At 42.1% G+C, this 17,982-nt stretch overlaps 1 protein-coding gene across 2 annotated transcripts in view; it reads right to left on the bottom strand.

Annotated features, from left to right (window-relative positions):
* SOS1 (SOS Ras/Rac guanine nucleotide exchange factor 1) overlaps positions 1-14,016 on the bottom strand; it is a 155,694-nt gene extending 141,678 nt beyond the window's left edge. For both annotated transcript variants that reach the window (XM_065890999.1, XM_065891000.1), the window contains exon 1: positions 13,930-14,016. In XM_065890999.1, coding sequence (XP_065747071.1) covers positions 13,930-14,016 — 87 coding nt within the window. The remainder of the gene's footprint in view (positions 1-13,929) is intronic.
* Between the last annotated feature and the right edge of the window lie 3,966 nt (positions 14,017-17,982).

Genomic DNA, 17,982 nt, shown 5'->3' with positions numbered 1-17,982 from the left:
AGTATCTTACCCTGAAAACTACAATATATGGCTGAAGAAAATTAAAGAAGACCTAAATAAATGGAGAGACATCCTGTGTTCATGGGTAGGAAGACTTTATATTAAGATGCCAATACTAACCAAAATAATCGACAGATTCAATACAACTTCTATCAAACTCCAATAGCCTTTTTTGCAGAAATGGAAATGCCAATTCTCAAATTCATATGGAATTGCTGAATAGCCAAAACAATCATAAAAAAGAAAAACGAAGTTGTAGGACTCCACTTCTTAATTTCAAAACTTACTATGCTATGCTACAGTAAACAAAACAGTGTGGTACTGCCATAAAGACAGACTCATAGACCAATGGAATAGAACAGAGAGTCCAGAAATAAACCTATACATCTACGGTCAATTTATTTTTGACAATGATGCCAAGTCTATTCAGTGGGGAAAGATCAATCTCTTCCACAAATGGTGCTGGAACAACCAGATTTCTATATGCAAAAGAATGAATTCATTTCCCCATCTGTGGAAATGAATTTTCCACAGATTTCCACATGTATTCGGTGTGAGTTCCACCTAACTCACACCAAATACAAAATTAAACCCCAAAAGGATCAATGACCTAAATATAAGAGCTAAAACATAAATTTCTTAGAAGAAAACTTAGGGGTAAATCTTCATGATATTGGATTTTGCAATGGATTCTCAGATATGACACCAAAAGCACAAACAATGAAAGAAAAAAATAGATAAACTGAATTTCATCAAAATTTAAAACTTTTGTGCAAAGGACATTATCAAGAAACTGAAAAGACAGCTTTTTGGTTGTGTTTTAATGGGAGAAAATATTTACAAATCATATAGCCGATAAGGGTCTAATATCAAGAATATACAACGATGTCCCAACATTTAACAACGAAAACACAAACAACCTAATTTTTAAAATAGGCAATGGACTTGAACAGACATTTCTCCATGGAAGATATACAAACGGCTGTTAAGAACATGAAAAGATGCTCAACATTATTAGTCATTAGGGAAATACAAACCCAAACACAATGAGGTATCATTTCACATCAACTAGGATGGCAATTAAAAACAAAAAAAAAAACAGAAAATAACATATAAGTGAAGACGTGGAGAAACTGGAACCTTTGTACATTGCTGGTAGGAATGTAAAATCATGTGACTGCTGTGGAAAGCGGTATGACAGTGCCTCAAAAAGTTAAACATAGCATTACCAAGTGACCCAGCAATTCCACTTCCAGGTATATACCCAAAAGAACTGAAAACGGGAATTCAAACAAATACTTGTATACCAATGTTCACTGTAGCATTACTCACAATTGCCAAAAGGTAGAAACAACCCAAGTGTCCACGAACAGAGGAACGAATAAACAAAATGTGGTATACACACGCAATGAAATATTATTCAGCCTTAAAAAGGAATTAAATTCTGATACAATATGGATGAGACATTATGCTAACTAAAATAAATCATACACAAAAGGACAAATATTGTATGATTCCACTTACATGAAATATCTGGAATAGGCAAATTCATAAAATCAGAAAGTAGATTAGAGGTTACCAGGGGCTGGGGGAGGGGGAAGTTAGGAGTTATTGCTTAATATGTACAGAGTTTCTGTTTGAGGTGATGAAAAGTTTTGGAAATAGATAGTGGTGATGGTTGCACAACCTTATGCATGCAGTTTTTGGCACTGAATTTACACTTAGAAATGGTTAAAATAATTTTGTTATATATATATATATATATATATATATATATGGTTTTTTACCAAAATAAGAGAAAAAGTTATTAAACATATGGACAGAAATCAGAATCCTATCAAAGTCCTTAAACAAAACAGCTGTGAATGCAATTATCAGTAAGTGCATTCCATTACAAACTACTGAGCCATACACAGAAATCAATTTACCTGCAAATGGTTTAGATTGTAAGTAAAATAGAAAATGGGACTTGTCTATATAGAAAGGGAAAAGTTTGTTTCAGAATTATAAAAGAATAACTGGAATTTAAGTTAGCTTATTACAAAAAGTCTCTAATTTAAAACTCAACTTTTTTTAAATTCCAAGACTTATTTTTTATCTATTTTTAAAATTTTTATTTTTAACCCTGAACCAAACTTTCTGTACACTAGGATTGGAGTGTTTTAACACATATGGGAAGGTTACAGATTTTCTTTTTACCACCATATACAAGTTTCATAAAAGCAACAATTATGTTTCATTTTTTAATTGTCCATAATGTTTGCCATACAATAAATACTCAACAAATTTGGTGAATAAAACCAAACCAGTCAAAATCAGCAGGAAAATTTTGAAAACTCTTTTCAAAATCACCTTCCCATTACAATTTTAAAATATCTACTTTAAAAATAATATGAGTAGTTCAGGGTCCATAAAACCAAAACTTTAAATTACTTCTTTTCTCCAGTGTATGCTCCCTTCCCCAACTCCAATGGGAGATTTCCAGAATCTGACTTTATGAGTAATTTCTTTTACTGATTTGTGTTTGTCTGCCTGAGGCAGCTCAGTCTAGAAAGGAAAGTCAAAAAGCACTCATCTTCATAACTGGACGGCTGGACTACTCAAGGTACTGCTGAAGTGCCTGAAGTGCTCCTGGCTCACTAGTTCATACAGTAATAATACAGGTATCGTTTGCATTGTTTTCTTTCATCTTTACTGCTTTGTTTGTGGTTTGGTACATTAAAGGTTTAATTATGAAATAAACTTGAATATGAAACGCAAACTTTATTTGATAACTACTAAAGCAAACTGTACTATTAATATCAATGACAATTAAGTTTTGACTTTTAGAACTCATCCTAAGGTATTTTTTTCTTAAAGCATAAGGGGTTTGGGGGGAACAAATTACCACTTTAACTGAGGGAATAATGTAATTAAATTCTCCCAAATCAGGCAATTTATAGCCACAGACATGACCCTGGCTGGCTATGAGAATGAGCCTCTCAGATCTCTGACTCCAGGGGAAATACTTGACTGTGGGCCCCAGCTGCTGCACTCTGAAATCCATCACTGTGCATGGAGGCCACACTTCTCAACTGGCTGCTGCCAGGCAAAGAGCACCATAGGCATACTAAGGCAGCCCTAGTCCTGGGAGATGAGGAATTTTTGTGATAGGCAACTTTGGCTCAAGGACTTCTGAGGTCTTGGTGAACTTCCTTAGAACTACGACACTTTCACCCAGACTTCCTTCCTTACCTCTCTCCTTCACTTGGAGTCAGACTTACATCAGTCTGACAACTCTCCTTGCCTCTGTCCTCATTTTCTCTCACAAGCACTTCTCCTAATAAATTTCTTGCATGCTTAATCCCATCTTGGCACCTGCTTCTCCCTTGCAGCATTAGACTGATTTTTTCTATTTTGCCATTTCAAATGAATTATTTGTTTCCCTATTTGCTAAAATAGGATACACCAAACATGACAATTCCAATGCCTTTTGACTGGTAAAGATCTCAACTAACTCCTCAGTAAGTATATTCTTGAGGGGACAAGATCAGAACTTCATACAATTCAACATATGTACTGAGCACCTGCTATACATGAGAAATATGCTAAGCATTACAGGGAATACAAAGGTGAGCAGGATCCTATCATGCTCTCAAATAGCTCCCAATATAGTGGAGGAGAGAAGCCACAGATACAAACAAACTTTAAAGGGCAGATTATCATTAAGTACTAAAATTGAAGTATAAAGTACTAAAGAAATTAAGAGATTCATTCTATTTAGGGGATGGAATTGTAGTAGAAAGCCTTTGTAGAGATGGTATTTGAAATGCACATTGAAAGGCATCATCAGGGCCTTCAGGTTGTACCTGCCTGTAATTAATAAGGACAATCCAACAAAGATCCCTTCCATGCTTGCACGCTTGACTACCCACAATGTGTAAATTCCTCCTATCACAATTCTCTCACACCTTCTCATTCCCAGAGTACTGATGGTTTCCTAGTTCCCCTCCAAAGGTGTTCCTCTCCCAGTATCCCCCCTTTCATCACCATTACCACTTAGACTCCTATGCCAGAATCCTGGGAATCAGCTTTGACTCCTCTCACTACCCTGTCATTCAACTACCAATCTACCTCTAAATCTAAACTCTGTCCACTACTTCCCTGGTGGTGCAGTGATTAAGAATCCACCTGCCAGTGCAGGGGACACAGGTTTGAGCCCTGGTCGGGGAAGATCCCACAGTCCGCGGAGCAACTAAGCCCGTGAGCCACAACTACTGAGCCTGCGCTCTAGAGCCCGCAAATCACAACTACTGAGCCCGCATGCCACAACTACTGAAGCCTGTGAGCCTAGAGTCCGCGCTCCACAACAAGAGAAGCCACCGCAGTGAGAAGCCCGTGCACTGCAATGAAGAATAGCCCCCGCTCGCCACAACTAAAGAAAGCCCATGCGCAGCAACGAAGACCCAATGCAGCCAAAAATAAATAAATAAAAATAAAATATGTCCACTTTTCTTTATCCCCACAGCTACTGCCCTAGTCAAGACCACCATCATCCCTTCCATGAATTGCTGCAAAAGTCCCCTAACCTACCTTCCTGCCTACAGTTCTGCTGCCATTTAATCCAGGCTCCACAGAGCAGACAGTGATCCTTCAAAATTCATATCTAATTATCAATATCCTGCTTAAAACCTTTCAGTGGTTCCTCACTGCTCACAAGATAAAATGAAACAATTTGGTTCACAAGACCTGGCCCCACGCTCCAGACTCCAGCTACTCAGAATTCCTAAGATGCTGAGCTCCTCTTGGACTCCAAAGACTCTTTGGACCACAAACCCTTGGAACACACTTCCTCCTCATCCTCACCTGGCTAACTCCGACTTCCACTAAAATGTCACTTCCTTCACTCCCAAATATAAACATACAAGGATAGTCTCCTAGCTTCCTATTGCCATCCCAAGACCATTACTTCTCAGCCCTTTCCTTTATGGTCTATGCTGTCTTTTCATTAACTACCACCTTTAAAATTATTACTTTTTTATACAGCAGAATCCTTTTGTCAAATGCAATTCTACACAGAGCCCAATATGTAGAAGAGTTAAGCTTCTCAGCCTAACTCAAGGAGTTTCAAAACCCTCTTCATTCAGCCTCCTTCCCTCCTAAGACACTGCTTCCCTAAAACCTAAGGTGCAGGACAATTAGAACACCACTGTCTGTATTATACTGCCTACTTAAAGGAAGAAACACAATACAGTGGAAAGAGTTGTCTCTGAAGCTAAACAGACATAAGTTCAAATCTTGATTCTACTCATTAGTCACAAGATCTTGAGCAATTTGCCTGAGGATCCATTTCCTCATCTGTAAAACTCAGCTGTAAAAATCACCACCTTGAGAAGTCAATGGGTAGAACAGAGATAAGTATGTGAAGTACCAAGCATAGTGCCTAGAATACTGACACAAAGCAGGAAATCAATAAAATACTATCTGCTATGGCTTATCCAGGACATGTAGGTTAACATTCAAAATCAATTAATATGATTTACCATAATACTGAGAGAATAAAGGAGAAAAACCTTATGATTATTTTAAGAGACACAGAAAAATCATTTGACAAACTTCAATATCCATTTGTGATTTTAGAAAACCCCAAAACTCTCAGAAAACTACAAGTGGAAGGGGAAATCCTGAATCTGATAAAGAGCATCAATGAAAACTAACATCATCCTTAATGGTGAATTAAGACATGCTTTTCCCTTAAGAATGAGAACAAGGCAGGATGAGCACTCTCCCTACTTTGACTCAACACTGTAATGGAAGTCCTGGTCAGTAAAATAAGAAAAAGAAATAAATATAAGACTCTATTTGCATACGACATAATTATGTAGAAAATTCTATAAAATCTACAAAACAACTACGAGCAAGGTCAAAGATACAAATCAATATACAAAAGTTAGCTACATGCTTTTGTTTTTTATTCAGATGTATCATCTTTATTAAACAACTCTTTTGAGTTTCATAATGCCTTTCTTTTTCATGCATTTTCGGCATACTGAAGGACTCGATGCATATTTAAGGACTTCCAAATGATAGCAATATAAAATTTCTGAAATTCCCTCTCTCTTTCCCCTTAGAAGTCTCTCTCCTTCATCTCCCATTTGGACTAAATTCTCTCTAGGCCTGGGCACATGTGTTACCCTGCAACTTCTCTTTATTGCTCTCCAAATTTTCACCTATTGTTTATATACTTGTAGCAAACAACTGGAAAATAAAATTTTAAAACAATTTATAATAGCATCAAAAAGCAAAATATTTCAGATTAAACATAACCAAAGACATGTAAGACTTCTACACTTAAAGTGTTTCTGAGAGAAATTTAAAAGTCTAAATAAATGGAGACCTATACTACATTCATGAATCCAAAGATTTGCTATTGTTAAGATGTCAATCCTCCCTAGTTATCTACAGATTCAATGCAATTACAATTAAAATCTCACCAAGATTTTTTGGTAGAAATTGACAGAATGGTTCAAAATTTATATTGAAATGCAAAACCTAGAAACAATAAAATAATATTTTAAAAGAAGGAGGACTTACACTACCTAACTTTAAGACTTAATATAAATCTACAGTAATCAATAGTGTGGTATTCGGGTAAAGATAAACAAAACATCAATGGAATAGAATGAAGAGTCTAAAAATATATATTTTTTATATATATATTACATATTTAAATATACATTTACATTAATATATAATATATATTCATTAATTTTCACAAAAGTAACAACAGAATCCAACAGGGAAAGGAAAGTCTCTTTGACAAATAGTTCTAAAATAACTAGATACAAGCATAAAAAATATGAATCTCAATTCTTACCTCATATCATACACAATTAATTTGAAATGGACCACAGATTATGTAAAAGTTAAAACTATAAAGCTTTTAGAAAATAGCATTAGGACCATGTCTTCATGACTTGGTGGCAGGCAAGGGGTTCTGGGACAGGGCACAATAACCTTAAAAGAAAAAAAACCTGATAAATTTGACTCCATCAATATTAAAAACTCGGGTTCATCAAAAAACACCATTAGGAAAATGAATAGACAAGCCACGGGCTAGAAGAAAATATTCATGAAACATATATCTGATAAAGGACAGTTAACCAGGATATACAAAGAACTCCCACAACTCAATACTGTAAAGAAAAACAGCTCAATTTTTTTAAATGGGCAGCAGATTTACACAGACACTGCCCAAAAGAAGATATACAAATAACCTACAAGAACAAGAAAGAGTGCTCAATATCATTAGTCATCAGGATACAGCAAATTAAAACCACAATGAGGGCTTCCCTGGTGGCGCAGTGGTTGAGAATCTGCCTGCTGATGCAGGGGACATGGGTTCGTGCCCCGGTCCGGGAAGATCCCACATGCCGCGGAGCGGCTAGGCCCGTGAGACACAACTACTGAGCCTGCGCGTCTGGAGCCTGTGCTCCGTCCGCAACGGGAGAGGCCACAACAGTGAGAGGCCCACGTACCGCAAAAAAAAAAAAAAAAAAAACACAATGAGATACCCTACACACCCACCACAACGACTACAATTGAAGACTAATAACACTGAGTACTGGCAAGGACGTAGAGCAACTGGAACTCTCATACATTGTTGATGGGAACATAAAATGGTACAACCACTTTGAGAAAAGGTCTGGGAGTTTCTTATAAAACTAGCAGACACTTATTCTATGAGCCATTCCTCCTGATATTTACCCTAGAGAAATGAAAACATTTCTACAACACAACCTGTATAAGAACATTCATGGCAGCTTTATTCATAATGGCCCCAAACTGGAAACGTCCCTGGGATACATCCACTTGATAAACTTTTGACACGTTCATATGATAGAAAAAAGGAATGAATTCTTCATAAACACAATCTCAAAAGCCTTTCCAAAAATATATACTGTACGATTCTATTTATATGATATCCTAGAACAGATAATATTAACCTATGGTAGGATGACAGAAGATCAGAAGAGCAGTTGCTTCCGGAGGTTGGGGGCAGGAACTGACTGAGAAGGCACATGAGGGATCTTCGATATCTTGGTAGAGGCTTAGGTTGTACTGATTTGCCAAAATTCATTAAATGGTACAATTAACATTTGTGTATTCTATTATATGTAAATTTTACCTAAAAAACAAAAAGCACTGCAAACAAATACTGAACTCTAAGTTAATGACATACATGCTGAAGTATTTAGGGGTAAAGTGTACCGATGTCCACAACTTACTTTGAAATCCGTCAAAACGTAAGTTGTATTGGTGGATGAATAGAGAGATGGATAGGCATGTGATAAAGCGAACAGTAAAATGTAAATTATAAAATCCAGGTGTAAACTGTAAAATAATTCCTTACCTGCTCCCATTACCCTTTTCTAACTCATTGAGATTTCTAATCCATGGAGCTCTCATTTACACCTCCATTATGTCTCTTATAGCTTCACTTCCAATCATCTGAAATATCTCTGTTCTCTTCGTCTCTACTGCAGCCACCTGCAACCAACTACCCTTCTCTACCCATTTACCTAAACTGATGAGTGCTGCCTGAGGAAAATCTCACAACCACTAGACCAATGAATGCTACTCCAAATTTATAACTTCCACACTCAGCACTGCTGAGCAATTCCTTTCTAATTCACTGGTTGGCTCCTTCTCCAGACTCCACAGCAGCAATTCCAAAACTGGATTATGCTTCTTAAACTCCTTACTCATTTCTCTTTCCTCACTCTATGTAAAGGATCTTGCCTTTCATTCCATCATGAACACAGTGGCTACCGAGCATGAACTACCTGCTCCCCAACCTACAAACCCATTTTATCTCACCTCCTCCCACCTCAGAAGAAAGGATGTCATCACTCCTGCCAGAGGTAGCGGATCATCATCAATACTGCTTACAAATGCAGACTCTGTAACCAAGTTATACTTTCCAAACCTCAGTTTTCTCTCTTATAAAATAGAGACAATAACAGTATACTGTGAGAATAAGAGAACACATGCCAGGCACTTAAAATAGTACCTGGCAAATAATTCAAGGCAAATCCCACTGCTGTGTTCCTCAGCTCACCTTGTTCAGTACCTTCACTAGCATTCTCTATCAGCTCCTTCCCCAAAGCCTCCGAACATAAACAAGTTTCCATCACCTTCAAATAAAAAACAAGTGTCTTCCCCAAATTGAACCCCCTTCTTGTCACAGAAGTATCTCTTTTCCCTTCATTTCCAAGCTTCTAGGGGGAAAAAAAAATCTGAAGAAACTCATCTGTTCTTGCTATTCTTTTTCCATGCTCTTCCATCTTCTATTCTCACACCGAAACTGCTTGGACGTAAGTGACCCCTAAGCTGTCAAATCTAACTAACACTTTTCAGGCCCCTTATTTGACTTTTCTATAGCCTGATACAGTTAATGACACTTTTCTTGAAACTCCTTCCATTCTCAGCTTCTCAGACACTAGGGTCCCATTCTTTCTACCTGACTCTTTCCTTCTTAATCTCCTTTACTCATGCCTTTCCCTCTGCTCTTCCCCTACACCCTATTGTCCATTCTATTTCCCCAGCTCTGACGCCAGCCTTATTTCATTCTTATCTCTAATCATTTTCAGTGGGTGGCCTCACCTACTTTAACACCTTCTTTGAGGTACAATTAACATACAATAAACTACATATATCTGAGCTGTAAAATCCGTTAAATTTTAATATATGTATACGCTCCTGAAACTACTGGTACAATCAAGACAAATGAACATAAACGCCTCCCCCCAAAATAACTACTGACTTGCTTTTTGTCACTGTGGATGCATTTTCTAGAAATTTATAGTATATACTGTGGTGTTTTTTGAGGGGGCAGGGGGCAGTTTCTTCGGCTTCTTTCATTCAGCTTATTTTGAGATTCAGCAACGTTGTCTTGTATATCAATAGTTCATTCCTTTTTACTGCTGAGAAGTATTCCAATGTGTGACTATATCACAATTTGTTTATTAATTCACCTGCTGATGGACATTTGGGTTGTTTCCAATTTTCTGCTGAACAGAACTGCCATGAACATTCATGTGTAAGTCTTTCATAGGATATAAGCTTTGTCTATTCTCATGGCTCTACTCACACACCTGGAAGTCCCAAATCTGCTTCACCAGATACCAACAACCAGTTGTCAGTTTGACAAGTCCACCTGGATAACCCAAAATGACTTTTAAATCAACAAGTTCAAAACTCATCTTATAATGCCACTCTTTCCACCCCAGCAGATTCTCCTCCTACATTCTCTATCCTGACTAAAGGCACTCAAACCAGAAACTTAAGAATCCTCCTACTCTTACCATTTCCCCCAATCAATCAGTGAGTTACTAGATCCTGTCAATTCTGCATTTTAAACATCTCTCAAGTAAAATCCATCTCCACACTTCCATCCTAATTCAAATGCATATCATCTCTTGGCTGGACTATTAACCCTAGCCTTCTTCTAACTTTTCTCCTTACCTTGGGTCTCATTATTCTCCAATCCATTTTCTATTCTATGGCCAAAGCGGATTTTCTAAAATTGAAATTTTATGTTACTCCCCTATTTAAAATTCCTCAATGCCATCTATCCCCTCAAGATAAAATTCATACTCCTTAGCTTAACATACAAAAAATTCTCTGTAAATCAGTTTCCTCTCCAAACTCATCTTCTGCCACTTCCCATCATGTTTGAACTTAGTCATTTCTGGATGATGTCAATTACCTTTTAATCCTTAGTGATGAGAGCAATACTTGGTCTGCAGTAGGCACAATATGCTTATGTAATAGATAAGGTAGGACTTAGACTAACAGATATACTGAGACCTTCTGGGGATTTTCAGGAAAAGTAGTAGTCCAGTCTGGCTGAAGCATAGAGTATATGAAAGACTATGGTAAGCAATCCATCCAGAAAAGCAGGATGAAGCCAGACCACAGATCACCATCAAGTTTATTCCAAAGAATATACACTTTATTCTATGCCCTCAAAAGACATCAACGGTTCTGAACAAGAGTGTGACACATTCAGAAGTGTCCCATAACTTCTGAAATTTGAAAAATAGATAAAGGAGAGGTGAGGGGCAGTGAACTCAGTAAAGAGGCTACAGCAGTAGTCTGGGAAAGGGGACTCAAGAGCAGTGGGAGTAGGGGGAATAGATTAAAAGAACATGTCAAGGGGAATGAAGCTACAGGCTCTGACTGGGTGTGGGCAGTAATAAGTCATCAGAGATGACTCCAAAGTTTTGAACCAGTCAAATAAAATAATACAGCTAATAAATCAAGAAGAATTCTTTTTTAATAGGTGAAAGGGAGGGAGCTGATCGTTTCGTTTGGGTTTTCCCTACCCTTTCATTCAAATTTAAGTGCCAACCAGGCGTCAGGCACTGTATACATGGAGGATAAAACGAGGGTAAAATATCATCCCTGTTCCCAAAGACCATCCAATCTAGTTGGGGTGGGGAACTTAAACAGGAAAAAAATAGGAACTTAAAATTAATTGTTAAGTGCTAGGCTAGGGTACTAAAAGAATATTTAGATTGAAAGAAAGACTATCCAACTCAGGCCTGAGGATCTGAGAAAAGATCTGAGGTCTAGAGAGTCCAGAGGATGAGTGGTGTTAGGCCAGGCAAAAGGCCGTCCAGGTGAAGAAAACCTGGATGTTCAAAGAGCCTCAGGTTAGATAACACAAGCTGATGCATCTGCAAACAGTACAATAAGTCGAAAAGAAGATATGGAGATATCCACAGGAAATGTCTAACAAGCAGATGAAAATGCAGGTTTTGAACTACCAAATATATTTTCAACCTGTGTTTGGTGGCTTAAAATCATCTTTAGTGCATATTTTATATAAGAATTGGGAGAATCTCACACATCAGCGGGACTGTGTACACTTGCACCTTCTCCCATCACTTCTACTGTCAAGCAAGGGTATCTCTGCTTAAAGTCAAACCGGGTTTATATAAATAAGCAAAGAGGACTGGTGGGGACTGTGGAAAATCTTAGACAGATGCCTTGTCTAAAGAGGGCAGCCATTTACTCAGCTCCAGCAGCTTACTGCCTTGCTTGAATGCTGGCCCAATGTGGAGAGATCGTCCTATTCTCCAAGAAAAGCTCAAAATTCAGATTTTATGTAATATCTCCCACTTGAAAATACTGGCATCTGATTACATTAAAAATAAAACAACACTATGCCAGCCAAAACAAATGCTTTTGTGGACAGATTTCGGCATGGGCCACCAGTGTGGCAGAGTGAGACCTGGTCTGCTAAATCCTCCAGTGCTCTTTTCACTACCTCATAGGAGCCTCAACTGACAGGGTTTCATGGTGACTCCCATGGGATAGGAACTGCTTGCTTCCAAGCAAAACAGCCCCAAACTGACAGTGCTTTATTAGTTCTTTTATATATTGTCAATACTTTTTGTCTCTTCCCCACCCTGGTCAGGATACCTGCCTCTAGCATCACTGAGACTTCCTACTCCCCTTCTATTACAACCTAAGATGGCAAGCTTGCAGGTAAAGCAAAAGTAAACAGAGAGCCTGACAGGATTCCTAATGAGTAAAGCAGGTAAGGCATATGGCAAAGATTTGGTTTTCTTAGAAAACAATTATCACAGAGATATCTGTGACTAGTCAGATACCTGAGCAAAAAAGTCAGTAACTTATATTTGAAATATATAAGCAATTTCTCCTAACAAACCAAATAGGTTCCATGGTGAGCTACCAAGAGGGGGAGAGGGAGAACATCGCAAAAGGGAAAGTAAAAGTTGCTGTCCTTTGAGAAATATCAGATACCTCTTAAAACACAGTTTTTTAAAGTATAAATGTTTAAAAGAAAAGGTACACTATAATCTCAACTCTCAGTGAGGAATAAAAATATTTTAAAATCAGATAACATGAAACATTCTTCGAGCAACAAGAAATGGGGTTTTAGAAACACTATTAAAAGAGTAAAGCTATCCCTATATTTATAAGAAGAGGTAAAAGGAAAACAAAATAATCTGATAGTTTTTAATATTCATTCAGAGATCAGCTGCTGATGTTTTAGTGTATTATTAAGTCACAACGTTGCTTCAGAAGCTCTGAAAATGTAACAACACTTCCTAATTATACTAAAACGTGTAAAAGTACAGATCACGGGGTATATAACTTTAGATAACAATGTGGCAAACTCGAAGAAACACAGAAATGTTAAAATTTCTAATCAACAAACCGAATGACAGTACCAAGATTTTGAGAAAGAGAGACAAGGGGGGGGCGGGGAGGGAGAGAAAAAGAGAGAGAAAGAAAGAGAGAAAGGGAAGGGAAGGGAAGGAAGGAAAGCAAGGAAGGAAGGAAGGAAGGAAGGCCAGTGGCATGTGCACCCGCCCCTGTGAATCGGAGGAGTCGGGGAATTCAGGGGAATGAAGAGTGATTACAGAGGGCGAGCAAAGCAGGCCCTGTTCCTGCTGGCAGGCGAGCTCTGCAATTACTTAGAGCAAGCATTATGGCCAGAGCATTCTGGAGCCCACTTAGACGAGCAGACTGGACACCTAAAACCGGAGGCTGACAGCAGCTCGGGGAGAGAACCGAGAAGGCGGAAAAGTGGCCTGCTTTGACCTCCACTGAAAACGGAGGCTCCTCCAACTCTCGTCTCTGAACCAGGGGCAGGGGCAGTAAGCTCTCAGCGGTTGGATTCTTCGGACAAACTCTCCCAGGCTCCCTGCGGCCTTCCCACACACCACACCGGGTTAATGTCAACACGGAGAGCCAGCGGGTGTGAGGGAACCTCTCGGTGTGCGCCGTCCTTTCTGGGAGGCGGTGAGACCGGGAAGAAAGACGGCTCCGCGCGCGCCCCGCCTCCCAGCCCTTCCCCAGCCCCGGCCCGGCGCCCTCGCAGGGGCTGCAGCCGGGAAGCGCGCTCCTCACCTTTTTCAGCGCAGGCACCAGCAGCCCCCGCCACTTGGGCGCGTTCTCCTCGCTGAAAAACTCGTACGGCAGCTGCTGCGCCTGCATGGTGCCCCCGGGGCGCCTCCGGGTTGGGAGAGGGGCGGCGGCGGCCGGGCCGGGGAGCCGCGAGAGGGCGAGCTCTTAGCGCGGAACAGGGCCGCGGCCCCACCGGACGGCCCGGCCCCCTCGGGGCGCCGAGCGGCCGGGCTAGCCCCGGAGAGGGAGCTGGGTGGCGAAGCCTGCGCCCGGCCACCCACCCGACACGAACACCAGCCGCGAAGAGCGAACGCAGCCCGGAGGCGGCGGCGGTGGCATCCCGCACCACCGCCCCGGGGCCGGGCCCCCACTCCTCCCCGGCCCGCTGGCGCCGCCCCGGGTTGCCCTCCGCCGCGGTCGCCGCCCGCCCGCCCGCCGGGGCTGCGCTCCCGGGCCCGGCCTGGCCCCGCGGCGGAGCCGGCGGCTGGGGGAGGGCGTGTGGACCGACACTCCGGCCGCGGTGCCCGCGCGGCAGGGACCCCGAAACGCGAGCGACCCGGGGCGGGGCGGAGCTGGGCGCGGGGTGTAGCGGGGGAGGGGAAAGGCCCGAGGTCGTTGTTGGGGAATCCGGCAGCCTGAGGTGCCGCCGCGGCCGCCGCCGACGCCGGTGTAGCGCTAGAGCTTCCTACTAGCGAACTGAACCTGCCTGCTACTGAGCATGCGTCACGAGGCAGGGCCGGTTCGCTCCGGGTTTTCCGGCTCCCCAGCCAAGGAGGAGGGAAGCGCGAGAGAGCGAGGGAGGGCTGCCCGCCGGGCTGTGGCTGCGCTCCCGAGGGCTGCAGGGGGAGGAGCGACAGGGCCCCGAGCGGTCGAACCCCGGGCCGAGTGGGGCCTGCGGGGTGGGGTGCGAGCTACGGTGAAGCGGCCCCCATTGTGTGGTTGGGCCGAGAAGGATACCACCCCTCTCTCGGAGTCCCTGGGCCTTTCGTTTCGGAAAGGGGTGTGTGTCTGTGTACTTTGTTCCCGAGCGTGAAGATAAGGACTGCCCAGAGCATGCAATGTATAGTAAACAGGCTGGACAAAAGATAGGTGCCTTTCTCACGAAACCTACGGCATAATAGAAGTGATCGCAATGTCTCCAAACGGTCTTTCCACATCACCAAGAATAAAATGTGTACGTGTAATGTTGATTTTGTGTGTGTTTTTAAATGCAATATGTTCATCTTTGAAACCCGTTTCAAATATGAACTCCAATAACCACTTACCTCCAGTGGAAATTGACACCTCTCCTGCAGATCCCAGGAACACTTTACTCAGTCCCCTCTCCGGGCATTTAGCTTAACATGTTTTGTATCTCTATAAGGCTCTTTCAACTAGATAACAAACTCCTGGAAGGTAGATCTTTTCCACCAGGGTTAGGGGCTCTACACAGAATAGGCACTTAGTGAATGTTTGTGGAATGCTAAAGGAGCATTATCTGTAAATTGTTCCTCCATCCCAGGGATGCAGGTGTTTGCTTTTAACAGTAGCACTGGGTGGCTGGCGCCTCATGGTTTACCATTACCACTTTTTGAGCATAATCTCATTTAATCCTCGGAGCAATCCTATTGTTTTTACATCACAGTTAAAAGAACCAGCCTGAGTTAAAATTGATACTGTACCCTGCTATTTCAGAGAACAATAACCAGAATCACATAGATGAGAAATGTTTAAGCAGCGGTTCTTAATCTCTACGGGACCTCTTTGAGAATCTCATAAAAGTCTTGGTTCCTTTCCTTTAAAGATGTACACATGTGATTTACATTTAAAAGTTCTCCACACTTTCAAAGTGTTCAGAATGACATTTTGAAAATCATCCATAAATCCTCTGGGTAAAAAGAGGTAAAGTAACCATAGCTTAGAGAGGGGTTGGGGGTAGGAGAAGGGGTCTCAAAGGAAAATATGACAGCCATTTTCAAATCTCTAAAGTAATGATATGAAAAAAATATATATGTGATAGGGTTTTGTGTGATTCTAAACGATTGAATTAAGATCAAGCCTCTGCCCCAAATTATTCCTGGGCTTCCTACCGCTCTTAGAATACTTTTCAAACTTCCTACCATGACCCACAAAACATGCATCTGGCTACTGTTTACATTCCCAACTTTTTCTCACCATTCTCAACGTTGGCTCACCACATTCCAGTCACACTGGCCTTCTGTCTATTCCTAGAAAACACCATCCTCTTTCCTGCCTCAAGGGCTTTGCTCTTCTCTCAGTCTGTAACTCATTCTGCTCCTGTTCACTTGGCTGGTTATAAACGTCACCGCCTCCAAGAGGCCTTCGGTGATCATGCCAAGTAGTTTCCACCTATACTTTTCTCCCATAAGCTTTGGCTTCTTTCTTCGCAAGCATAAATCACGGCCTTTAATTATTTTTCGTTGTTGGTCTCCCCCACCCCCCGCCGCTCCCACCATCTGGAATGTAAACTCCAAGATCAACAATCTTATGTGTTCACTCTAGCTCATCATTTTATCCCCAGGAACTACAGCACTTGGCACATAGTAGGTTCTCAATAAATACTGTTGAAGGTGTAAGAGTTGAATGGCGGAAACTTTCAAGAAGACTACGTAATCAGAGTTGTCCTAAGAAACGGGTGATCTTCTGGGGTGTGCAAGTAAAAACCGTACATTCGCTCTCTCGGGACGACGCGGAGGGTTAAGAGGTGGGACTTGATGACCTCCAAGGTCCCCTTCAACTCCGAGTCTCTGATTTGACTGCAGAGGTAAACAAGCCCTAGAAACATGTATTAAAGCCCGGCTGGGCATGCTTAGCGGCCGGGGTAGGTTTTCACTAGTATGGACGTTTTAGCTGCAGACTGACAGCAAGCAGCTGGAGGGAAACTGCAGAGAAGAGACTCGGCTCTTCGCAGCTGAGAGACCTAAGGGGAGTGGTGTTGGGTTCGGCGTCGCTAAGGTCAGGGAGCAATCGAGTCCCTCTACATCGTTCGCTTGTATCTCTTGAGCCAAATCAAAATCTATGGGCACGCTGCGAGAGAAGACGACTGTGGCAGACGCAGAAACTTGCTAGTGGAGACATGAAAGCCCTGTGAGCCCCTCAGCTGCAACCGCCGACTGTGGCGCCGCGGCGCAGGCGCAGAGGTTCCTTTCGCGCCCCACCTTCGACTCTAAAGAGCCAGGAGCCTGAGCGGACGTGACGCACGGGGGCGCGTCCAGGCAGGCTAGCCGAGGCCCGAAGGGGGAGCGTCCAGGCAGGCTAGCCGAGTTCTGAGCGCATCGAGTCAGAACACGGGCAGCGGGAAAGGAGGCGGGAGGACTTTTGGGCTGGCGGCGCGCCCCCTGCAGGTGGGAGTGCAGCACTAAGCGCTTTGCCTCGCGCCGCAACCGGATGCAGTCACGGGGTTCCCTGCCTGGGTGCAGCCGCAACGATCTTCCTGAAGCAAACTTCAGATGCAGTTACTCTCCCGTTCGAGTCTCCACTGTCATACCAGAATAAAGTCCAAAGTCCTTAGCTTTGTATTCATGGCCTTGCACAATGGGGCCACTACTTATCTTTCCAGCTATATCACTCACTCAAAATGAACTACTATTGCCTCCTATAAACCCATTATTTCTGTCTCTTGTTTCTTGCCTATTCTGTTCCATCTACCTAGAATGCCCTTCATCATCTTCCTCCAATCCCACCACAGCTTCACCCCACCTCCCATATACACGCTCACCGTGAAACTCTTATCCACGCTGTCGCCGCCAGCACATATGCCGCCTTCTTTCTGAAGTCTTTTTCAGCCCGCATTAGGATTCCTCCCCTTAAACTTTAGAGTCCAATAGGCATAAGAAACAGCGGTTTCAGCCATCAATAAAGTTAAGGTCTTCTCTGCCAGCAGCATATCCTCTCAATGCTTCCCCTCACCCTGTCTTTCTTCCCAATCCCCACTTTCAATTCCATTTCTCCGATTATGTCCCCAGAAAAATACACCAGAGAAAGCAGTGGCTGATAAAACCACTGGATAGCCATCCTTTATCACCTTTAGTTAATACTTTGATCCTCCCTCCTCTC

Source organism: Phocoena phocoena, chromosome 14, assembly GCF_963924675.1.
Source record: "Phocoena phocoena chromosome 14, mPhoPho1.1, whole genome shotgun sequence".
NCBI classification, from domain to species: Eukaryota; Metazoa; Chordata; class Mammalia; order Artiodactyla; family Phocoenidae; genus Phocoena; species Phocoena phocoena.
Note: the sequence above shows the minus strand (reverse complement) of the source record. Positions and strands in the feature narration are given on the sequence as shown.